Source organism: Conger conger, chromosome 16 (assembly GCF_963514075.1).
Source record: "Conger conger chromosome 16, fConCon1.1, whole genome shotgun sequence".
Taxonomy (NCBI): domain Eukaryota; kingdom Metazoa; phylum Chordata; class Actinopteri; order Anguilliformes; family Congridae; genus Conger; species Conger conger.
In genome coordinates, this window is record NC_083775.1 from 13149379 (window position 1) to 13175913 (window position 26535).

Sequence of the window (26535 nt, forward strand, 5' to 3'; positions counted from 1 at the left end):
TATTTTTGTTTAAGGTTTATTATGAGATATGATGCACCATGACCTGAAAGGAACCGTTGACTCTTAAAAGCAATTCCACAAAATCGTACATGCCTTCACTTATTTTTTTTGTTGTAAAAAAACCAAACAAACCAAAAAAAAAAACCCTTGTTGTTATCTGATTGACAGTATTTAATGCAGACATGGATCTTGCATGGGGTGGGGGTGGGACGGGCCATTACAGTTATGGGTAAAACAATAACATTTGTAAATATTCCAGTAGAAGTAGCACTATTTTCCTTTTTCGGCACGAGACCATCCTTTTACGCATTCCTCCTCAACGAACAACGGAGTTTTCACAAGGAATCGCACTTTCAGGTCTGAAGCAGCAGCCATCTTGGCGTCTCATGGCAGCCTTTAGCCATCTTCTCCCCAATACGCACACATACCTATACACACATACACACTTCTCTTTGTCATTTTGGCCATCCAGTCTTTTACGAAAGTTTCAGGGGGTAACGATCCATCAGGTGCCGACCGGCGGAGAAGAAACACAAAAACACCTAGTTTTTTTTTTTGTTTGTTTTTTTTTCTTTTTTTTTTCTCGGCCCTTCAAAATGAACCAGATGTGGCCAGGTTTATTGGGAGAGGAGAGAGGAAGAGGGACTTACATTCTATCAAACTAAACAGACAAATAAATAAAGCCTCTGGTCCAGAATCGGACTCTGCTCCAGGAAGCAGTCAATCCGAAGAGGACGCCCATTTCAGCAGGTGCTGGGAGAGAGCTATTCTCCAGCTATTCACATTTGCGTTTTTCCGGTTGGTCACGACGTCGGCCTCCAGCGTGTCACATGTCCGCCTGGTCTCCGGCTGTGGAGCGGCTTCAGTTTCAAGTTTTCGTTAACGCGCAGCTTTCCAAAAAGCTGCTGCGATGTTCAGAAGTTCTGCGGGGGGGGTTTCAGCAACGTTGTGAGAACAGGGTCCTAGCCATCAAATGTTTTGTAGCCCCCAGCGCAAGGTCGGATCGCGCTCACAGTTTTTTTTTTTTTCTGATTTCTGTTCTAGCAACATGCCAAACTCCACCCCCTTCCCTTCCCCATTGGTCCAAAAGGGAGGATGGTGGACCATCACGGTCCCTGTTACCAACACAATTTTGATAGAGTCAGCCGTGATTGTTGATTGGCTGCTGTGGGTGACAAGCCCACATGTGGAGTGAGACTGCCCACCATCAGTGTCCAAGGCTGCTGAGAGAAACCCTGTCAAAAGGGAAAGCAGAGATTAAGTTATACTCCAGCCAAAACACACAAAACTAAACCGTACACACCTGCAGTACACAGTATACCTAAAAACCAGCCAAATCACGCACAATTAAACAGTATACACAAGCCAAAACACACAAAAAATAAACAGTACACACAAGCTGTACACAGTACACCTTAAAACCAGCAAAGCACACAAAACAAAATGGTATACACCAGCCAAAACACACAAAACTATTAACTAAACATCATATAAAATACACTAAATTATACACTAAACATCATACAAAACACACAAAACTAAACACTACCCACCAGTTAAAACACAACTACACACTAAACACCATCCAAAACATACATAACTAAACACTAAACACCGCCAAAAACTATACGCGAAACACCATCCAAAACACACAAAACTAAACACTAAACACCATTCAAAACACAAAGAAGTATACACTAAACACCATCAAAAACATACGAAACTAAACATCACCCCAAACACAAGACTATACACAAAACACCATTCAAAACATGCAAAATTATACATTAAACACCAGTCAAAACATACTAAACTATACACTAAACACCATCCAAAACATAAAATTATACACTAAACACCATCCAAAACCACATACTAATCTAGGCAACCCAATATCCCCCTGGGGATCAATAAAGTATTTATCTATCCCTCTACCTGTCTCTCTAAACACTAGCCTAGACTAAGCACACTAAACTACACTGACTACAATGCTCCAAACACAGTCAAAACTACTCAACTGCCTACAGTGCATGTGACCATGCCATTCCTATGCTATGGTGCGGACTGAACCAACAAACAATCCACCAACACACACTCACTTGAGCCAGCAGAATTCCAACAGCTACGTTTGAGACTCCACCACTGGCTCCACCCCCATGCCTCTGCGGGCCTCCTTGATTGACAGGTACATCTCCTCCTCAGGGTCATAGTAGTAGAATTTCCTTAGGTAGTCGATCAGAGATCTGAGGGAGAGGATGATAATGATCACGTGCACATGTAAACAAAAAACGGAACAAAACTACCAACACTTCTGTGGGGGGGGGGGAAACAAGGCTTCTGTTTGATACTGACATTATTTAAAGAAAGGAAGAAACGCAGCTGTTTTTTCATTAAAAAAAAAAAAAGAAAAGAAATGCATTTGCTTCCTGTATGAACTGTGCTATATAAATAGTATTTGATTGGTTGAGTTTGATTGCCTGACACGAAGAGGAATAAAGGGTTATCGGGGGCGTACTTGGGCAGGGGGAGCTCCTGGATGTGGTCGATCCGGACCAGCTGCCGGATGCGGAAGCGGCACAGGTGCTGCAGGGATTTGATGTTGCTGAAGCGGGACACGGGATACAGGAGCTGCACCGGCGTGGGAGGCAGGCCTGAATGTGGGGGAGGACAAAACAACACACTGAACGCGGTCCTGACATGCTGAACGCAGCCCTCAACACGGCACGTGCAGAATATTACGCTGACCACAGGAGAACGACAATATATTACACTGAACACAGCCCTTAACACAGGAGAAGGACAATATTACCCTGAACACGGGGAGGACAAAACAACACACTGAACGCGGTCCTGATATGCACAGCATTACGCTGAACGCAGCCCTCAACACGGCACATGCAGAATATTACACTGACCACAGCAAGGACAATATATTACACTGAACACAGCCCTTAACACAGGAGAAGGACAATATTACCCTGAACACGGGGAGGACAAAACAACACACTGAACGCGGTCCTGACATACATGGCATTACGCTGAACGCAGCCCTCAACACGGCACATGCAGAATATTACACTGACCACAGCAAGGACAATATATTACACTGAACACAGCCCTTAACACAGGAGAAGGACAATATTACCCTGAACACAGGAGAGAGACAAAATAATATACTGAACACAGCCCTAAACATAGCAAATGCACAATGTCACACTGAACACAAACCTGAATACAGCAAATATGCAATGTTACAATGAACACAACCCTGATTACAGAAAGGACAAAGTAAAAGACTGAACACAGCCCTGAACACTCCCAATACACAATATTAGACTGAACACGGTCCGGAACACAGCAAATACACGATATTAGACTGAACACAGCACAGATACAGTATTACATTGGACACAGCATAGATAATGTTATATTGAACACAGGACATACACAATATTACACTGAACACAGCACAGATACACTTATGCTGGATTCACCAGGAACAATACCACAATCCAATCGGTATGATAACAATATGATTCCGCAGGCTCACAATTAAAATGTTATGACTTGGGTCCCACGATTGCAGATTCAGTCAAACTACTGCACTGGGCTTCAGTGAGCGGTCGTAAGGAAATAGTTCTAACAGCCACGGGAAATGCAACTCCACATTAGTCGGCACAGAGAAATCACGTGCACTCATACAGACTGAAACAGGGTAGCAAATTGAAATCGAATTACATGCAGCTGCTTTTTGTAAATTAATCTCCGATCATATTTGTGTGTGCGTGAAATCTACTTGGCCTTCGCATCCTTTTCTTGTGGTCAGTGCGCTGTGATTGGCTCACTCACCGGGCACACGGGAACGCAGGAAATAGAGGAATTTGCCGTTCTTGGAGTGCATGATGGCACGCTCTATAAACTCCACCACCGAGTGGCAGCGGTCTTCAAAGCGCGGGTGACACCATAGGCTGAAGGTACCTACGGACAGAACCAGAGACCGCGAACACGTTAGTAACGCTGGTAACACGCATCAGAGACGGAGAAACATGCAACATGCACAACTTTCACACGCATAAAGCGCATGATGAAAAATGACATTGAAATTGTTATTGCACATGAAGTCTAACAGTCTACGTGCAACAGTAAGCCTTGCTTTTAAGCCAGCTCATTTCCTACACTGGAGTAGGTGTGAAAAAGCCTCAAGCAGCCCACATCAGGGATGGGGAAACATGCATTTGCGTCGCCGCGACCACGGAAAAGCTCCAAATCCAAGCCCTGAGAGCAGCAGCCGGTTGTCCTGAGAGATGAGAGTGGCTGGCAGTGGGGCGAGAGCTGGTATCTGCAGTGCCTATCGCTCAGATATTCCCCACCACCACCCCAGCCAAGGCCAAGCAGCACTCGCTTCGGGGTCTTCTGATTGGCCGACAGCCCGCGTAACTTCAAAGCGTTGGCCCAGGGCAAAGTCTGTGCTGCCTCCTCTTCCGTTCAGGGTAGGGGGGAGGGGGGGGGGGGGGGGGGGGGGACTCAATATTTGCCTCTACGTGTTTTTGAATTATGCTTTCAACTGTTGAAAGAAAGAAAAAAAAAAAAAAACTCTCTCCCCCACTTTTTCGGATCGGCAACCGCGTCTCGCGTGGGTTATGCTGTTCCGCCCACGCTAGGCCGGTTATCGCTGCGGCTACAGCAGGCGTGCGCTGAGTCTCCTGCCTCTGAGTCAGTGGCGCTTTCACACCCTACTGAAGGAGGGCTACAGCAGGCCAGAGAACAGAGGGACGTACCCCTCCTTAAATCAACGTGGGTGCTCGGTGGTCTGTCCAGCTAAGGCAATGTTCTCGTTCCAGTGGACGGATGAGCGCATGGGTGAGCACAGGCCCGAACCCTGGGCATCAGCGTTGTGTGCGGCCGGGAGCCCCGGCAGGGTGACACGTAATTGATGGCGATCGTTCTCCAGGACCGCCGCTGGTTGATCGGAGTTAGCCAGGCTGCCTGCTAAGCCACACATGGAGTGTCCTCATCCGCCTCACTCTGCACTCGCCAGACTGTCTTCACACCATCCTCATTCGCACTTTCTCCCGCTCGACATAGCTGGTGCTGATGTCAGCGCTGATATATGATTGGTGGAGATATATCAGTGCTGATTTGGGATTGGTGCAGATATATCAGTGCTGATTTGGGATTGGTGCTGATGAATCAGTGCTGAACATGTGATTGGTGCTGATTTCTCAGTGCTGATATGTGATTGGTGCTGATATAATCGGGAGAAAGGTGGGGAAAATACAAAATAAAAAACATCCGTTAACCTGCAGGCACCTTTCCGTGTCATTGGGGCGTAGGCTAATCACAGCCATGACTTGCGCCCCGGCAGTAACACGAGAACCCAAGCAAGTTTTTATACTTTCATGTATGATACATACTATACTTATACACTGTAAGCAGTTACATGCGTCCAGACACGGTGGGTGAAAGAACAGTTGCGATTGCGTTGGCTTAGCCCTGAGCTATGGCTGCACTCGAAATCCTCAGTAAAAGCTGGCCCAAAAAACCTCTCAGATTCAGCCAATTCACTTTGAAATTGAAATGACTTTTTGAAACCCCCTGCATTCATACGAAAAAGCAGCCAGAACTGGAGATGAAGACTTTGAGGATCATGGTGGGAGTTTCAGAGCGCTTCGTGGACTGCAGAGGCTGAGCTGGCAGTTACACTTTGATATTTTTGCCACTTGTGGCTCTGGCTTCAGAAAGGCGGAATGTAAATTTTAGACCGTCCCACGCGCCCGCCCTCGGCCCTCACCTCGGTAGTGCTCCATGCGGGTGTGGTGCGTGATGTTTTGGGATCTGAAGCTGAGGCTCAGGATGTACCGCGGGTCGGAGCTGTCCCGCACCAGGAAGGACCCGTCTGGCTTCCCCTTCAGCTTCATCTCAGCATCCTCCCAGTTCATAGGACCCCAGTACCAGCCGCACTGTACACACATACACACTTAGTACAGATCACTGCCAGACACACATACACACTTAGTACTTATCACTGCCAGACACACCTGCACACTTAGTACAGATCACTGCCAGACACACATGCACACTTAGTACAAATCACTGCCCGACACACATGCACACTTAGTATAGATCACTGCCCGACACACATACACACTTAGTACAGATCACTGCCAGACACACATACACACTTCGTACAGATCACTGCCAGACACACATACACAATTAGTACAGATCACTGCCAGACACACATGCACCCTTAGTACAGATCACTGTCAGGCACGCATACACACTTAGTACAGATGACTGTCAGGCACGCATGTGTGTGTGTGTGTGTGTGTGTATGCAAGTACGTGTGTGTACCTTCTCCAGCTCTCTCAGGCTGGTGGCAAAGCTGCTGGCATCGGGGCAGGTGAGAGGACAGAGGAGAGGGGGCGGGCCTGACTGGGAGGGGGGCGGAGCATCCGCCTGTGACGGATTGGGGCGGGGGAGGGCCCGGAGGAAGGTATCTGGAACACAAACACAAAGCTCACTCGTATGGCACCACATGCATTTACCATGGTTACGACGCCTAGCAAGCCATCCTTCCTCAAAAATAACTACCCCCACATCTTAGCATCGGTTACATTAGGTCTGCAAAGTATTATTCCATTTTTACTCACTGAAAAGTATTACAGCTACGCTCAATAATATGAACAAGGCTTTACAACGGACTGAAAATCTGGACTTGAAGATATTATAATACTGTAGTTAAAGCAGTCCTTAACAAAAAAAAGGTTTGAACATAACAAAAGTAATCATACTAATAATATGCCCTTGCTTTTCTTGCAAACAGGAGGCTCATCCTGACAATTCACACACACATGCTACATCAAAAAAGATGACACCGAGTATGATATGCAAATGCCACAGTTAAACATTAAATGAGTGAACGTCCACAAAGCACAGATAACAGTACCTTCGAGAAGATGGCAGTTGGGCCTATGTTTGTAGCAAACTACCTGTAAAATTTCTGGATGTTCAGTTTTCTACAGTAGACAGGAAGCCTTCTGGCACGGTGGTCAAAACGGAAGACTTTACTTGCTTTCATCTAGCAGGTAGTTCAGTTAGAGCAACATTAGCATTCTTTAAATTTACTGTCCATTCAGAGCAAATAGAATTACCAGATCGGTCTTTGATTCGTTAAAATGTGTCGCAGAGCCTACTCACTTGCTGAAAGTGGAACACAGGCCCCACGCAAGACTAATTGAAACTGATTCGCGATCATTTGCAGTTACGGTCATGAATCTAATGACAAATTTTTGTGAACATTCATGACCAGTAACAGGAGACACATTTCACATTTCATACCAGAGATATTCGGTTTCTCCCCTGTGCGTGAAGGTACAGTGACATGAAGTCAAATGCCAAGGCAGCAAGAGCCCAATAACCTGTAAGCATTTGTGCATCACAACAATTTATTCCATTAGCATTAACAACGTCCTGCCCGAGAAAGAATATTTGACTTAACACCAACAGTATGTATTATGATCAATTGACGAAAAAGTCTATATATTAGGACAATCAGCCAATATAGTGTGTTAAATATTTGGATAAGGCCGAATAAACATGAAATGGAACAAATAAAATATTCATTATTAAAACTTTTTTTTTTAAATCTGGATACTGTGGAACTGATTGAAACCCACTATCCTTATCCATGTTAATTGGCCATTTGGTGCAATCAAATGTACATACACACACACACACGCAAATACAAATATACAAAACATAAATCTACAGACATACTCTATATGCAGTGCAGTGACAAATTTTGTACTCCAGCAAACAGACAGTTATAGAAATAAAACAATCATGATGTGGTTAAAGTACAGACTTTTAGCTTTTGAGGGTTTTTACATCCAAATTGGGTGAACAGTGTAGGAATCGTAGCTATTGTTGTACATAGTGTCCCCAATTTTAGGGCGACCAAAAGTAATTGGACAGTTGGCCGCTCAAATGTTTCTTGGCCATGTTTCATCTGTAGTTCATGCATAAGAGAGCTAGCAAAGGGTCTAGAGTTGATTTAGGAATCTGTACTGTACTTTGGAATCAAAAATGTTAGTCTTTTTAGTAGCGTTTGTGATTATGCATTCATTTTTTAGCATTAGCCAAGCACTCAATAGTCATCACTAATGCGTAATCGAGCTAACTAGTGCCAGCGCAGTTCCATAATTATCACAATGAAAGGATCACAGCTAATGCCAGTCCAGACCTGGGTCAAATAATTGTTTTGAATTCAAATACATTTCTGTGCTCGCTTAATCTTGCCTGGTGCAATTTAGCCAACCAAGAGGACTAGAAGGTGGGGTTTGCACTTTTTGTGAATATTTCTTAGGTTCCAATAGGCAAGCTCAGTAAAGCACAGAAAAGTATTTAAATCCAAAACGATTACGTATTTGACCCAGGTCAGGTCCATTCTAGGTTTCATGATCTCCATTGTGGTTACCACGGGATAGCAGCAATTGAACAATGCAAATTCATTTCCATCCACACAAACAAACCAGTCTAAGAACAAAAGGGCATGTCATTGAATGCAAATGCTGCCCTAGTTTATGTAGTCACTAACTGTCATAGACACTGGTTTACCACAAGCCTTTAGCGGATAACCAGATGCAAACAACACTGCAGTGGAGGTGTAAGCTCAGTTAAGTCGATCGTTTAAATTTAAATGTAAAAAGTATAACAGGTTTTACAATCAGGTTGTCACACAACCCGCCCCCCAGTACAGTGGCCATTTTCCAGGAAGATTAGAAAATAAGAATAAAAAATAAATAAACAGACCTGCAGGTCCTACGATGCACCAGAATCGTTACCATTGCACAATGACAATTGACAATGACAGTGAAATCGCGCCCCCCCCCCCCCCCCCCCCCCAAGTTTTGTGCCCCCCCCCAGGACTAACAGCAGTCCCTGAGAGGCAACCCACAACCCCCCCACTTCCTCTTTGTTTTGATTCAGCCTGTGACTCTGAGCAAAGCGGAGCAGACGCATTACTCTCTCCCCCTGAAAAGGGCAGTCGATGTATTCCCTGTTGTACTTCAGAATACCTACATTCATAACCCAAATTAATTCAATAAAAGCCCAGGTTCAATACGCCTACACTATTATTCAGAACAAACTGATCCCACTTATCCGTGTTCATACCCGTATTGCTATCAGCGCTCCAGAGACGAGATTTACACACGTGATTCCGCCCTGTGTAATGATCATGACGAGGATCATGGCAACAGTGATCATGGCGATCAGGCTTGACGATGATGAAGACAATGGTAAAAACTGCGATGACTGCCGTCACTCAGAAGACAAATCAAATGAAAGAATTACGGACATCATGCCCCAACATAGACAGGTATAGGTGACTGTGTCCTTTACATGCCCTCTGTTATGAAATAAATGAATAAATTTAATAATTCTTCTGACTTTTCCAGTGCCTGTAGTCCTGGCTTTGACATTGCCTCCTACTGTCCAATCCACTTTGGACTGCCCCTTTTACTATACCCCTCCCACTGCATCTCGCTGTACTGCCCCTTACTGTACCATTCTATTGCCCCTCAATGCCCCCAATACTGCACCCTGTCTGTCCCTCCCAGTGCCCCATTACTACAAACCTAATCTGTTGCTCCCTACTGCCCCTCTCCTGCCCTCCCATAATTGCCCCCCCACTGCCCTTCTGCCCTCCATAACTGCCCCCAACTGCCCATCTACTGCCCTCCATAACTGCCCCCTACCTCCGTTTGACCGTCTCCACCCCACAGTGTTCTTACCATTGAGGCTGAGGCTGTGCTGGATGGTGGAATGGGAGGGGAGGGAGGGCAGGGGCAGAGACTGCAGTGAAGCCCCCACCACCCGCACTAGGAAAGACCCCGGCTGCGGCCCCCCAATGTCATCTGGAACAGAACAGAGGGGAAGAGGTTGAAGCGCCGCCTCTCGAGGGCTACAACCCACAACCATCACCACGGTAACTGTCACCACGTCAACAGTCACTATGTCTACCATCACCACTTCCAACGGTCACCACGTCAACCGTCACCACGTCAACTGTCACTATGTCTACCATCACCACTTCAACCATTACCACGTCAACCGTCAAAACTGCAAGAGTGAGGCATCCCGTACTTGTGGGAAAAAGCCCAAAATGATCAAATTCTTCCAACGCTTAATCATAATTTCATGTTTAATATAAATTAACTTCACTGAACCCATAGTTTTTTAGAAATCTATACAATATTCGAAAAGATGTTTAGGCGATTACATTTCTACATGCAATTGTTCAAACTGTTGTAGTTTGAAGGATAACTTTTTCTTTTTTTCCCTGTACCCATTTATCCAAACTATTTCCACCATGCGGATCAGTAATAATAATTTTGTCACATTTTGAAGAGTTGAAGAACCGCCCCAGTCCGCTTTTCAATGCAGTCTAATGGAGCCACGCAAACGAGCCTTGAAATACCCATAAAATAACCTCCCTCAAAATAATAACTGCATGGCCTGAAGGAGACTTTCATTTACGTAATCTTTCATCAGTCCATTACCAGGCATTTGGTGTTCCAGTTGACAGACTACTTCTTTGGTGGAAGCATACCTTCAAGCAACAACTCTACCAACACACCCCCCTGTGTGCATGAATATTGCCCGCCACGGTACGGAAGTAAGGAAGTGTCTCTACAGTGAAAAAACAATAACAACAATAGTAATGACAATAACGTTTGGAACAATAACTGCTCGCAGTTATCTATTAAATGTCTGTATATGCTAATCAAGGTTAGAATGGCACACAATGTGTCCCGTAGGTTAGGATAGCACACAACGTGTCCCATAGGTTAGCATAGCACACAATGTGTCCCATAAGTTAGCATAGCACACAATGTGTCCCATAGGTTAGCATAGCACACAATGTGTCCCATAGGTTAGCATAGCACACAATGTGTCCCATGGGTTAGCATAGCACACAATGTGTCCCATAGGTTAGCATGGCACACGATGTGTCCCACATGAGTCTCGTAGATTAGCATCGCATGTAACGTGCACCAATTGTGAACAAGGTCACATTTTCTATTAACTTAATACAAATTTTAAAAATGTTAAATCAAAAACACACAGAAATATTAAAGAATAACAGATTTCACAGGGCCCTTCCAGGTGAAATGACAAGAAAATGCAGCAAATGGACACAGAGCAGTACAATCTCAGGTGGCACTTCTAACAACGGCTGTTACAGGATTTCACTCAGACGTGGGAAATACTGATGAAAACTCATCATGTGAGCAACACGGGGCCAAAAAGGAAAGAGGAATGTTCTCATTTTCACTCTTTTTTTCTCTTTTTGTATCAGCTGAAATTTGCAGATTTGCACTTTACAATCTGCTCCCCTAAAGCAGTCAGCTATGGAGAGCCAGAACCTGAATGTGTTCCTCCCCTTTGAGTATTTCCTCATCCCTCACTCCCGGCCGCTATTCTGCCATTAATCAATGTGTACCAAATGTGTCGTAATTGTGATAAGATCAAGGAAACTTGTGGCCAGCACACATACACTAATAGCATCAGATAGATATTTCTACAGTTTCTAACATGCAAAACATTTCTGCAAACTTGCGCCAAAATGAAAAGAGAGGGAGATCAACTGGTGATGACTTTCATACGGACAATGACAATATTATTCTGGCCCAGTACGTTTTATTCGGCATGTTTAAAATATGAAAATGACTGACAGCAAATTCATAAATGTTGTTCTGATACATGCAAAAGTAATTAGCGTATCGGCAACATGCAGGACGATGTTGAAATGTCAGCATTGTGGTTTGTAATATATTCCATTATTTTAACAGAAATACTTGTATACACTATAATTAGTAATGTGCATATAGATTTGCGTAGCCAAACAGGGGGGCACAGTTAAGCGGGGGAACAGGGATGCTTCTCTTCCTGCTGAGAGCAGAGAGGAGAGCCTTTCTAGGTCAGAGCAGCATTCGCAATCGCACTCAGCCCGTCAGGAGGCTGTGTTGCTGTGTAGGCAGACAGCTGTAATCTTGGAATCAAACCACACCAAATATAGCAGCACCAGGTGCAGAACACACACTCGAACACACACACACTCGCACGCGCACACACAGGCACCAGATCTGGGCCCGGAGAGAGAGGTGAGAAGCATGTTTCTGCAAACGAGCTGATACTGCTGTTGGGGATCTGATTATAGGCTCGCCTGCTAAAAATTACAATGGCAAACTCAACCCATAATTAGCAGCCAGCCATAATGTTTGGGTTCATTTCGCTGCGGTAATAGGTTTGCGGCATTAAGCAGGTAATTCTCACCCCAACAGTGCAGGTGTTTTCAACAAAGCACAGAGGGAACAGTAAATGGATTTGGAAAATAAATGTTAGGGTGCTTCTTATCACATCTACTGGCTTGATACTGACATTGGTGTTGCTTCGGCTCATTCATTTGTTTATATTTTCTTCACATTCATGTGAAGCTGTAGGTTAATGTGAATTTAGGAAGCTGTGATTTGCTTCAGTTTAGTTTTTTTGTGTAAATTCACAATATAGGAGTTTTTTTTTTTTGACGGTACGGAACGTATGTTAATTTTCACACTATCTTGTTCTTTCTCGGTGTAGCTGATGTGATCAAGACACTTTCTGTGTGTGGTTTGGATTTTAAAAGAACGGTGATTTTATGTAAAGAGATGTGTTGTCCGATAAAAAGACACATCTACCGGCCTGGTCTGGTGCCTGGTTACACACACTGTGGAGGTCCTCCTGCCTGCCCGACTCAGAGGGAACGGGGCTGGGATACACAAGCCCCGTATCGAGCCATAGGCAGAGACTTGTGTGCCAGGCACTGTCAGCGAGGAAGCAGTTATGTAATGCAGACTGCACACCGGCTTTTGCCATTTTGTCGACGGGTTTCCAGAGCTCATTCAGTGAAGAGAATATCAGCAGCTTTGCCCAAACCCACCACCACTTACAGAAGGGAAAAAAAAGAAGAAGAAAACCCGCAGCATCGGTGTCAGTGGTGGGATATTTGTTGCCATGACGCACGGGTGATGTCATGACTCGCCCACGCTACTTTACGGCATACGAGATAAGAAGGTAAACAGGGCAGGCTCGAAGCCGCGCATGCAACCAAGGTCTCCCAATGTCATCGTCTTCAAACTAAAAAGTGCATCGATCTCGTTTCATACCACAGCATAGTTTGCAATGGAATTTTTAAAAATAGCATGAATGAAGCATCCAGTAAACGAAAGCGCCTTTGAAAACTTGTTTTCAAGATTCAGGTGATAATTATGAACAGAAATGTAACATAGAGTGAATAGTATTGTGAGGCTTTAGTCGGCTTAACAACCAGTCAGTGGTACAAGGTGAGTGTGGACCCAGCACCACAATGTCACATCAAATGACTTTTGTTTGAGATGCTTTCAGATCTTACTGTCCTCAAAAAATAGCATACCCGTTGCCATAAAAAGTCAAGTTTCAAACTAGAAGTGTATGTTTTCATGCAACCTTTTCATGCAACCTTTTCAGGTGAAAAGAAACAATTTCCATTGTGCTTGTTAGGCGATACAAGCCTTCTTTTCAGAGTGCTTGGCTGTACCAAAGCCTGAACAATGCGTTGAGCCAGCTCTGGAGACCTCCAGTTCACATGAACACCCACACTTCACCAAGAGCCAGTTTTTGGTACCAACCTCGAGTCAGATGCAAAAATGCATTTGCAGAAATATGTGATTTTTTTTACCATCACATAATGAGCCATTAAAAATCTTTCACCCAAAAAGAAAAAGGGTTTTTATTTGACCAATTCCTGCCACTGGTATCATCATCATCATCATCATTATTATCACAATCACCATAATCAAAACAAGCAAGTCAGCATGAAATGTATGCCCACACAGTGAGCACAGCTCCTTGTTGCTTACGGAAAGAATGATGGGTAATGTAGTGATTATCACGTGCGGCCTTAGGGTTACACTTAGGGTTAGGTCTTTCCATAACATTTTAAAATAGGCGAGGCCAGCGGTTGAGTTCACCATTTGGTTATAAAACAGTATATAATCATCCAGACCCACTGTGAAGGTGTGGTGGGGACCCATTTTCAGCATATGGACGGTGGATTTCACCTTTTCACCATTTGTATCTTGGAATTCTGGACAATCGGGTGCCTTTCAGACCGGCCATTTCAAACCCTTTTAAAACAACCATCATAACTATGCTCATGAAACACTATTGCCAGCTCACACACACACACACACACACACACAGATATGAAGAGCACATCTAGCAATGCTCTAGGGCAGCTCATCAACAATATCCATTCTCAAGTGGGCAGAACTGAAAATATCAATGAATTCCAAGTTGCCGTTTATGCAAACGAGATGGCTCTTCGCGATATTTGCGTGTTCTGAAGCATCCAGGGGCTCGCAGACAGTGTCCAGCGCCGTGAAAACCGCCACACTGGAATGCTAATGCCTCCACACAGGGAAAAGTGGAACAGGACAGCTGAGGACAGAGCTTGCGTGCGAGCAAACGGGAATGCCATCTTCCCTCGCAAACTCCGAGCCAAGATCGGGACAGAAAAATCTGGGACGATCCTACAATAAGCAGGCAAGCAAAATGTGCAGAGAGGCTAATTTGTTACACCCAGCAGATGGAGACCGCACTGAGTACACAGAGTACTGGAGGAAAAAAAAACCCTATATTATCCAATCAGCCTTCGCGGATTCAAATCGTGATTAATCCAATCAGATGCAGATGTGACTAACGTTACCCCAAAGGTATAGGTAAGAAGGCAGGTTCTGCATACCTTGCTGCGGACGGAAAAAGAGAGGGATAGAGAAAGAGGAAGAGGAAGAGGAAGAGAAGAAGAAGTACCTAGCAGGCTGAGGCTCCGTCGGGGAGGGGGTGGAGGCGTGGGGGGGTGCGGAGAGTTCACCCCTCTGCGAGAAATGTCCACGTCCACCAGGGACACAGTCTCACCTGGAGGAAGAGACGCAGCAGGAGAGAGAGAGAGAGGGGGAAAGAGTAAAAACAGAGGGAAAGGAGAAGAGAGAGAGAGACCGCTCTCAGTGTCTGAGTGTGTGTCAACCACACCACTGGCCTCTGGCCCCGTCCTGTTAAATGGGCCATCGTCATCAAGGGCCCGCTGTGGCAAATCTGTAAATCCCACTTACACATTCATTATGAAGCCCAATTATATTTTTCTTCCCATTGTGAAGGTCCAGCTGTATCATTTTTGCTGAAATTATTTTAACAACGTATTGCTGTCTTTTAACAGCCGAGCTACAGCCAGGATTTAACACGTGTTCGCAGGGCCTGTTCACACACTGAACACGTGTCCGTACAGTATGTTCACACACTGAACACGTGTCCGTACAGTATGTTCACACACTGAACACATGTCCGTACAGCATGTTCACACACTGAACACGTGTCCGCAGGGCCTGTTCACACATTGAACGTGTCCGTACAGTATGTTCACACACTGAACACGTGTCCGTACAGTATGTTCACACACTGAACACGTGTCCGTACAGCATGTTCACACACTGAACACGTGTCCGTACAGCATGTTCACACACTGAACACGTGTCCGTACAGCATGTTCACACACTGAACACGTGTCCGTACAGCATGTTCACACACTGAACACGTGTCCGTACAGCATGTTCACACACTGAACACGTGTTCGTACAGTATGTTCACACACTGAACACACACACCCACAGCCCGTTCACACACCACAGCCCGTTCACACTCCACAGCCCGTTCACACTCCACAGCCCGTTCACACTCCACAGCCCGTTCACATATACCCACAGCCCGTTCACATACCACAGCCTGTTCACATACCACAGCCTGTTCACATACCACAGCCCGTTCACATATACCCAGAGCCTGTTCACATATACCCAGAGCCCGTTCACATATACCCACAGCCTGTTCACATATACCCACAGCCTGTTCACATATACCCACAGCCTGTTCACATATACCCACAGCCTGTTCGCATATACCCACAGCCCGTTCACATACACCCACAGCCCGTTCACATATACCCAGAGCCCGTTCACACATACCCACAGCCTGTTCACATACACCCACAGCCTGTTCACACATACCCACTGCCCGTTCACATACACCCACAGCCTGTTCACATATACCCAGAGCCTGTTCACATACCACAGCCCGTTCACACACAGTGCAGTCGGTATTTGGACAGTGGTAGAAATTCTGTTCTCATGGCTCTGTATTCCAACACATGGGATTTAAAATTAAACGATGAATACGAGGTCAACGTGCACACCTTCAATTTCAGGGTATTTACATCCATATCGGATGATCAGTGTAGGAATTACATCCTTTTTTACACACAGTCCCCCCATGTCTGATGAGTCAAATGTATTCAATGACTCCCTAAGTGCAGGTATAAGAAAGTTTTCAGTATATAGTCTTGATTCTGGGCTTTTGATTGCCTTTGGAGTCTGTTATTGGCATTTGTCGATATGAGGGCCAGGGTTGTGCAAATGAAAGTCAAGGAAGCCATTATGAGGCAGGCCTACCGAAACAAACTGTTTAGAACATCATTAAGAAAAAAAGAGAGCACTGATGTATGTTTGGGATCATTGCCTTGCTAAGGGATGAAGCACCTTCCAAAGAGTTTGGAGGCATTTGATTGCACTTGAGCTGATAAGATGCTTATGGAGACTTCAGAATTAATTCTGCAGTTACGTTATCAATGAAGGCAAGTGAGCCAGCACCTGCAGAAGCCATACATACCCAAACTATAACACCCCAGACCCCATGTTTCACACTTGAGGGGAACTTGATGCTCAATCTTGGTCTCCTCTGACCACAAGAGGCTTTTCTAGGTACTTCTGAGTGGGCTGTAACTGGGCCGTTTTGTGGCTAACTATTGGTTTGCACCTTGCAGTGTAGCCTCTGTAGTTCTGCTTGAGAGGTCTTCTGCGGACAGTATCACCGACACAGTTATTTTGGTGAGCATACCGTTTGACACAACCTTTTTTTCTTATTTCTCAGCCTCACAATGACTTCCTTGACCGTCATTGACACAACTCTGGCCCTCTGACAATAAGAGACGGAAGCTTGGAATCAAGACTAGACACTGAAATGTCTTATACCTGCACTATGGAAGCGATTGAATACACCGGACTAATCAGAAAGTGCGGAGAAGCCAACTGCCCAATTACTTTTGGTCCTATAAAATGGAGGGACTATGTATAAAAAGAGATGCAATTCCTACGCGGATCACCCAATATGGCTCTAAATACCCTCAAATTAAATTTCAGTCTGCACTTTAACCTCATATTCATGGTTTCATTTCAAATCTAATGTGTGGAGTACAGAGCATACAGGCACACATTCACACTAAACAATGTAAAGTGGTTTCACATAACCTACATCCACAGTCTTCAAAGGCATGTCCGCACTGGACATTTCAGAATGCACAGCAGAAAGCAGAACCCACATATACCAATAAAATTTGAATAAAAAATAAATAAATAAATAAAAAACACACACTCCAGCCCAGCAAATAAAAGAGGACAATAGGTGCCCTTCAGCCAAGATGCAGGAAGAAGGATCCTTACCCGGATTTCTTTACAGTGACATTCCAGAAATAAGGAGAGTCGAAGCCTGGAATGTAACAGCTTTAATAAAGCTTGCTGACTGAAGTTTCAACATCTTGCTTTTCTGGAGACTGTGAAGAAGAGGTCTTAGACGCTGACGAAATTTGAGCTCTCATTTTTAGTTTAGTAATCTTGGTATGGATCCTTCTTTAAGAATTTAAATACACATACACACACGCCTAATTAATGAGAACGCCTTCACATATACCAACAAAACGTGAACTCAAACACACACACACACACACACACACACACACACACACACACACACACACACATCAACAATTCATAGTGCTTTCACATCTACCATCACGGAATAATCTAGAATGCGTTGACATGCACCAACAGAATTACAAGACACACATGCAAGAAAAAAAAAAAAACGTAGGAGGCTTTCACAATTACTTGTCGAAATCCATCACATACAAGCAGAAGAACAATTCGTCACTCTGTTACAAATACCAACATAGTACCAAAACACACGCTCACAGAAACAACAGTTCACAACACTTTCACACTTCCCCGCAGAATTACGACACACACACGATCACAGAACAATCCGGAATGCAAGCGCAGAATGTGAACACACGCTCACAGACCACTTTCATAAGACAGCAGTACTCAAGCCCACACACTCAACGATGAAGACGAAGCACTTCCCCTGCTCAGTGAAATCAGAGCAAATTACAGCCATTCAAGTTCCAGCCCTCTACCGCAGCTGTATTTACAAACAAATTCTGCAGCATTTGCGGATGGCAAGCAATGTTAGTCCACAGTTCTCACTGAAGACCGTCCTCATAGTCATACGCTTTCGCTTTCGGCTGTTCCCCGATTCCTACGCGCGTCCGTTCAAACTAGCACATATGCATTGGTCAGAAATCGGTTTGAACATGAAAGAAATGAACATCTTTCGGTCCAATGTTGTTCATTACATTGTCCATTTATTCAAAAAATGAATAAACAAGGGCAGCCAGACATTTGTACAACTGCACACTGTTGAGCAGCGAGCATGACGCATGGCTTTGTCCCAGACGCATGGATTAGCGCGTGCACAAAGCAGGAATCTGGCCTGGCAAAAGAATGTTCTCTATGCGTTCTGCGAGCCAAGCTCTAGCTGGACTTACAGCGTGCATTTCCCAGCACTTTATTTGTTGATGGGGAATTGTGGTTCAACACAGAAACCATGTAGCATATCTCTTGGGTTGCACTGAGCTAATGTGAACCCAAACTTTGCACAACTCATTTCACATGCGGGGTACATGGAAAGGCTCTTAAAGTCACCGTATCATCGCACAGTGGGGTGACACTGGAGGACACACAGAAGCTCACATGATGTCAGACACAGTACGATCGATACTGACGCTCTCCATCAGGGAAGGATCTAGAGATTATTTGTGCAGGGAGGAATAACATCAAAAAGGATGCATACACACACACACACACACACACTCTCTCTCTCTCTCTCGCTTCTCAGGGCCACCTGGACCACTAAACTTTTCCCTGTAATTGCCCCTTAGCTCTGCTCCTGCTCTCCAGGGAAACACACACACACACACACACACCTGCATGAACACACAACACACAAATTCACAAACATACACATCCGCAAACAAATACACACTAAGAGGAACATGCATGCATGCACAAACTTGCAGGAAGAGCACACATGCACAGACACACACACTCAGCACACACACTCACACACAGTCCTGTGTGCGCGTTCCTTACCGGTGAAGACGGGGCTGAACAGACCCAGGGAGAAGGCACTGTGCTCCACACACACACACACACACACACACTCACACATGCACACACACACACTCCTGCGTGCGCGCTCCTTACCAGTGAAGACGGGGCTGAACGGGCCGGGGGAGAAGGCACTGTGGGTCCTGCTGGGCTGGGAAGAGCTGCAGAGACAAGAGCCAATCACATCCACATAAATCACCACATAATTACATCACCACAATCGCATCACGCTCCCATTTCCTACATTCCATATTTCCCACAAGCACAAAATCGCTGACTAAACTGCTCAACTGACCCCCGGAATATTGCCCATGAAAAATGACACCCTGCTTTTGTTACACGATTCCCTTCCACAGGGAAGAGGATCCGACCAATTCAGTGCTGCGAGATTTCACTTTCTCCCCCTTAAGAGGTTACACTTTCTTCCCTGAATGAGGTTACACCTTCTCCCCTTTAAGATGTTAGACCTTTTCTCCTTTAAGAGGTTACACCTTCTCCCCTTTAAGAGATTATACTTTTTTCCCTTTAAAATAGTCAATGCAACAAAACAGGAGGCTTTGGGTTCCGCTCTATGGAGTAGCATCATTCTTGAGGATCTATATATTGCCTAATTACGTTTCGATTTTGGTTTCATCATGAACCACTCACTTCTGTTTTTAAATCCCCCCCTCCGCCCTACTCATTTTCAATATCCAACTTTATATGTGTAATCAGCACTCTTCACCGCAACCCATGCACGAGAGTGCAGATGAGCACAAGTCCTGCACTGGCACACAATGCCAACCATCGGCATCGGAGATGGCAGGGCCCAGTTGCCCACTAAAACAGTGCGTTAAGACGATGACTCTTCCAGGAGCCCAAATGTGCGCTTTTACTGCACCCCAATGAGCAGAGGTCTCCAGTACTATGAAGGCCACCTGGGGGAGACATTTAAAAAGTCTGCTCTTTTTCAGTCTCTTTTACAGTCGCTCACACTTGCTTACATCCTATTTCTGACAAATCTGTGCGTGTTTATTTCAATGAATCCTGTATTTAACCAGGGGAGGTCCATTGAGAAAGACACTCTGGGAGACAGAAAGGGAAAGAAACATTCTACTGACAAAAAAACATCCCATAATAAGCATGCAGGAGTCACAAAATACCATGTTGTACATTGGACATACAGATGCCAACTGGAACAGATGCGTAAACAGGGTCAGTTGTTAAAAGACATTCTGGCGGTGGCAGACCTTCACATCAGCAAGACATTTCCAAATGATCTTCTGGGGAGCAATCTTGGATGAATGCGTGCCTTGTCGGTACACCAGGCATAGCATGAGTTGGTAGCAGACCCGGGTCAAATACTTTGGGATTCAAATACTTTTCTGCGCTCTACTGAGCTTGTCTGGTGTATTGGAACCTATGAAATGCTCTGAAAGCGCACAAACCCCTCCTTCTGGTCCTCTCGGTTGGCTCAATTGCACCAGGAATGATCAATCGAGCACAGGAAAACTATTTGATTATGCAATACAAATAAGTACATATCTGACCCAGGTCTGCTGTACACAACCTATTAAATCCCCCTACTCATCTAATGTAGCTTTGTCCTTGTGTTTTGAGGTCCATTACTGTCCTGTGGAAGGTTGTGTGTGTAGCAACCAGGAAGAGCAGCTGTAGCATGTGCAACAGCTATTAGGGACTCCAAAAAGAAAAAAACAAATAAAATAAAACCCTGGCACTCCCCCTAAGGGTACATATCCCCCCCTGAGCAGCAAGGACAGTCACAAATGCCTTCACGAGAACCCAAGGCTTTGTCCTTCCACATAAATGTGACAGTGACGCCTTTCAATCCAGAGGATGTCATCTGGCTTTCAGATCCAGGTGACATAAAGATGAGAGTATCTGCCCCGCATATCCTCTGAACGCAAGCCCACGAGCAGGCAGAAAAAACAGCATTTCCTGCGTCACTTCTTTTTTCTTTTTTCTTTTTCTTTTTTTTCCCCCCAGAAGCCTTTGTCTGGCATGAATCTTCCATTCAGTAGATGAACAAAAATTAAATTCAAGTGTCAGAAACCCAGCATGGAATGTGACATCCGTCAGCCAAAAATAAATATAGCAATAAAACAATATGCACACCTAGAAACATCACTGAAAAACAATATACAGCAGTACACGCAAATACCTACATTACAATCCGTGCTGCAAATAATAATACAACAATAAAAACACACAAATATTTACCGGCCTGCATTTGTCACCATATTACAAACAATACACACAAATTTCTATATAACAGGCTTATATAATGTGCATAAATAACAGTTTAACAATGAAAAAGTATGCACAGCCATAAACACACAAATGTTATATAGCTTATGTAAGCCATAACTTTAATGGATACATACTTGATGCTTATAAGCAAAAATCTTGGAACAGATTATTCGCCTCACTGGCATAAAAAGCAGTATGCTTGTTTTGCCACTAGGGGTGCAAAAGAGGCTAAATCAATTCCGTGCTTGTTCAATTGAGAACAAATAAGCTAATATAGGCATCATCATGTGTCGTGTGTGTGTGTATATAATCTTGTCTGATTATTTTGAACAAGAATAATACAATGGAACTTCTGGGGATGCATAAATATCTACATTAAAATCTACAGTCTTGTTTACATGATCTATAATATCAACATTTTCCATGTCATTGACAATAACACACATGCAGACTGTGGCATCAAACACAGCCATGTCACTCTGACTTTCATTTAATATGTGTTGTGTGAAGTTATTACAATTATTATTGGATCAATGTATCCATTTCAGCACCTCAAGACCCTTTCATAGATATCATCAGCATTGAAACAGCCATTCATTCATTGTTTGAATACAATTACTTTGGTTAGCGTTGAAAGCAGAGAGGATTCTAGGCAATTATATTCCAGCCCCTTTCAGAACTGTATTTGTAAATTAAATTTGTAGTAAATATATTCTGAGCAGGAAGTACTCTAGTCCACACCCTTCAAAGAGAAACAACTGACTAAGATGAAGGCTAAAAACAGAAGTGGTTGGTCCAATATAATATGATGCTGTTAAAATATGAAGATCTGTGCCCAATGCGAGATAGTATCAAAACCTTTGTTAATATATTGCTAATTACACATTAATTGTACATTAATTACAACAACTCTACATATTGCAATATCTTGATGGCAACCTTCTGCTGACCAACAAACACGAAGAGAGTGGGAAGCTGGAATTATTTGACTGCAAATGTTTGCAATAATAATTTAAATTCTTCTCTTTGGTTCTCATTTTTCAGACAAATAAGATGGCCGGAATTAACAGATTCTGAGCAGTGCAATTGCACGTTGGGAACTGTAGTTCAATCAGAGAACTATGTTACTTACAGAACATTCAATCAATATGATGCCAAACATTTATCATTCATCATTTTACACAGAAGTGATGTATAACATGAATAAAAAGCTGTTGCATGTAACAATGCACACAGATAAGAAACAAAATAACAATATATAACAAAAATAATATACAAATGCATATATATATATATAAAAAAGCACAAATAGTAATAATGTCCAAAATTCAGAAATATACACACATACATATATAACAATACATTCTGCACCAAAATAACAAACTTTATAATGTGCATTAAATATTCAGTGCAATATAACAACATACAAGAATGCACACAAACTTTAATAAAATAATGGATGATAAGAGTATATGGCAAAGTGAGGGAATCAAGAATGAGGATATAGTCCATGGCTATGTCAAATCAAAAAGCAGAAACTGCCCAAATACTGGATCATTGGTTTCAGCCCACCCCACTTGACAGAACTTGGTAAATTACACCATTGTGTTCTAAAATATAAGCTCCACCGCAATGTCACGTGGGAGAGGGTAGCAGGTGCAGTATTAAACTAAAATTGCTGATGCAGTACCACATCCACAAAGTAAGCTGAGGGGCCCAGCTTCCGTAAGCAAAACGCACAGAGCACCAGTCTAACCTGTACAAAGTCACGTGTCATAATTTAGTACCTACACAATTTAGGTTTCTACAGCACACATATATTCTAGTCGGCATCAGGTATCCTTAAACACTCCACAGTCGTCTACGTATACATAACCTATAAAAGGGTGAAGGGTCAATTGTAATGCTATAAAAAGTATCCCAGTTCCACTTTAACGAAAATAAAGTAGCCTAATCACTTCACTCCCACCTAGGCCTACATATAGTGGAAACGGTGGCAAGATTGTTGTTGTTCCTCCTGGCGATAAATAGGCCTACGTTAGCGACTATCCACAAAATTAAGATATACGAAGAGTAAGTAGTGACTAGCCTGCACAATTATCACGACTAAGCGTAACAAAGTGAGCACTTGAGGTTGAAGCTGGACGTACAATTTATATTTACATTGGTTAGTGTCGTCTTGACAAGTTGAGCAGAGTGCAAACAGGAAAATATCCCAAATTTATAGCGATGTTTGAACATAATAACCCACAATGGAAAGACTTACCTGCCCGCATCCTGGTCCCCGGCAGTCGAACTCCACACGTCCATCAGACTACCTGTGGAGGACGTGGACGATGCCAGGGATGGTCTCTTGTCAAGAACGTTCATTGAGACGCTGGTGTTTTTAGTTCTGAAGAGTTTACCCAAGCGAATTTTAAAAGAGCCTTTCCGAGACTTTCTGGATACTCTTGTGGCCTTCTCACCCTCTTCTTGGATGCTACGGCTGGACAGACTCATGGACGCTCTGTCCGCCAGTAGCTTCGGGGTCGCGGTCCTACTCTGGGCAGTGGTTTGGAGATCCTGGGCTGATCCGCACGGGGAGGCGCCGACCGGAGTAGATAATCCGGAGAGCAGTTCGGTGTGGTTTGCTCCCGGTTGGAGTTGGGGTCTCGGGCCGAGCATTTCAGTGCGTGAGCAACACACCTGCGGGTCACGGTATGCGGGCGAGCAGCCATCGCTGGCCAGTCTCTGCGCCTGTTTCACCAGCCCCGTGAGAGTTCTGCTGGAGAAGGCTTCTGTCATTTTCTGCACCATGTCCTCTTTTCCGTTCAACGCGAAAGCCGGACAAGATGCGTCATTAAGTTCCTCTGCCGAGCAATTGTTAATGCCCAGACCGTCTACCTCCTCGGTACCCAGTCCCTCCAACACGAGTAAAGCGTCGCTGGTCTCGGCCGGGTCGTCTCCGTGAGCTATCCCCGCCGCTGCCGACGCCAGTATTGTCTGACACGGGCATTGCGGCAGCTCCCCGTCCTTGAACAGTATTTTGGAGGCCTGGTCAACCCCAAGATCTCCGAATTTTCTCGCCAAGTCAAAGACGGGATCATCAATGTGGGAATTTATCTCCCCCGCCGTGCAGGCCCACCGCGGGTTTAGAATGCCGAAACTCAGTAACGGGGGCCAGTCGTTGGGGTCCGTGACGCGATGCCGGGGGCAGAGTCCTCCATCTCCGCCGCCGTCCACTTCACTGCCGTCCGCTATTACGTCCGATTTCACCCGAGGATGAAAATTCCACGGTGGCCGCTGCGAAAGATGGTTCTGCTGTTGCACATCAACACCACAATTTATGCTGTTATTGATACCGCTTGTCGTAACCGAGGCAGGGCTAGAATCTTGTCCGTCGGTTTCGTTGCTCTGTACTACCGCAGGTTGCTCCGGTCCACATTCTAAAATCCCGTCCCCATCGCCGAGAAGGTTCCGAAAGACCATCAGCTGCGGCCGTGCGCCCCTACCCGCTCTGTGCTGGAAGCTTTGGGCCACTGGAGGCGGAGGATCAGGCATCGGGGGTCGAGTCACCATCACGCCACTGTCAGGTGCTAGGGTTCCGCTGTCTCGCTGTGAACTATACAGCGAGGAGGGACTCGGGCGCACTGGGCCTGTTGTGTTATTTAGATCCAATTCAAATCCATTCTTGATGTTGTTGCCTCGATGACCCAGGACCGCTTTCCCGAAACCAGCCATCACTCCACCGCTCGACGACAAATTCCCATTCTCCTCGTCCAAGCGGTCATCTTCAGCTCCAGAAACCAAGCGCATCAATACAAAATCGGGAGACATATCTTTCGCGTTATTCATTATTCTTCGATTCGAGAAAAGGAACTAGTTCAGTGTATCTTTGCTGCTCCGTCTTGTATGCTCTGTCATTACAATAAAGACAGTAGCATGCCGAATAACTGTTTAAATTCCACACAATTAACATACATCAGCCCTTTCAGGTGTCCCATTTCCTCTCAGGGAAATAAAATATGCATGTTAAAAACAAACTATTTAAAACGTTCCTTTAGCATCGCTGTCACCGAAATCCTCCTGGCAGCCGAATGTGACGGATGATTTGTAGAGCGACTGCGCAGCGACATCAGTATTTTGCTTCTTCGGATAATAAAGTAGGCCTTGTAGTCGACTTTCACATTGAATGCTTCCTGCTAAAAAAAAAAAATAGACTCCCTTCTCGTTTCTGGTTCCCTCAGAAGCCCCACCCGCTCGCTCGCTTCCGCGAAGTCAGTGCTTTTGAATTCAATTCTCTCTCTCTCTCTCTCTCTCTCTCTCTCTCTCTCTCTCTCTCTCTCTCTCTCTCTCTCTCTCTCTCTCTCTCTCTCTCTCTCTCTCGCACACACGCGCGCACACAGATTGTCTTGGATTTTGAATTGACATTTCTGATTAATGTTCGGTTTTGTCAGCACTCACAAGTGATGAGTTAAAGATAAATATCTCCATCTTGCAGTGGCAATTCTCTGTTTTTTCAAGTGGTCTTGCTTTGAACCATCCTGCAACTTGCATGACATATGTTAAAGGTTCGGTTTGTTCACACAGTTTTAACAAAATACATTAAAACAATTGTACCGATAAAATATGAGGTGTAATGCTAAAATGCATCATTGCTCTTTGTACAATGTTTTTAGAAATATCAGAATCAGAAATTATGGCGGCTGGCTCTAAGTGTAACGCTGCACCCAGGGCCAGGCATACACACTGTTTGTGCTCTATACAGTGAAATGGTCTTTTGCAGATTAGCTATCACTGTTTATATTGCGATTATTGTTTTGCTCAGGCTGATTGTTATATTGTCACACATCTGATTTTGAAATGGAAATCAATCTTCAGTTAATATAAA

The 26535-nt window shown here is 44.5% G+C and overlaps 1 protein-coding gene across 3 annotated transcripts; it reads right to left on the reverse strand.

Annotated features, from left to right (window-relative positions):
- socs7 (suppressor of cytokine signaling 7) lies at window positions 1-25835 on the reverse strand. 3 transcript variants are annotated; one of them, XM_061224389.1, is made up of 10 exons: window positions 23932-25835; window positions 19512-19576; window positions 14896-15000; window positions 9798-9920; window positions 6355-6500; window positions 5792-5960; window positions 3850-3978; window positions 2516-2651; window positions 2100-2243; window positions 1-1235 (listed from the first exon to the last, which is right to left on the reverse strand). In XM_061224389.1, the coding sequence occupies exons 1-9, from the start codon at window positions 25497-25499 to the stop codon at window positions 2123-2125; spliced, it is 2562 nt and encodes an 853-aa protein (XP_061080373.1). In that variant the 5' UTR covers window positions 25500-25835; the 3' UTR covers window positions 1-1235; window positions 2100-2122. The 3 variants fall into 3 exon arrangements, with proteins under 3 accessions (XP_061080373.1, XP_061080374.1, XP_061080375.1); XM_061224390.1 differs by lacking the exon at window positions 9798-9920; XM_061224391.1 differs by lacking the exons at window positions 9798-9920; window positions 14896-15000.
- Between the last annotated feature and the right edge of the window lie 700 nt (window positions 25836-26535).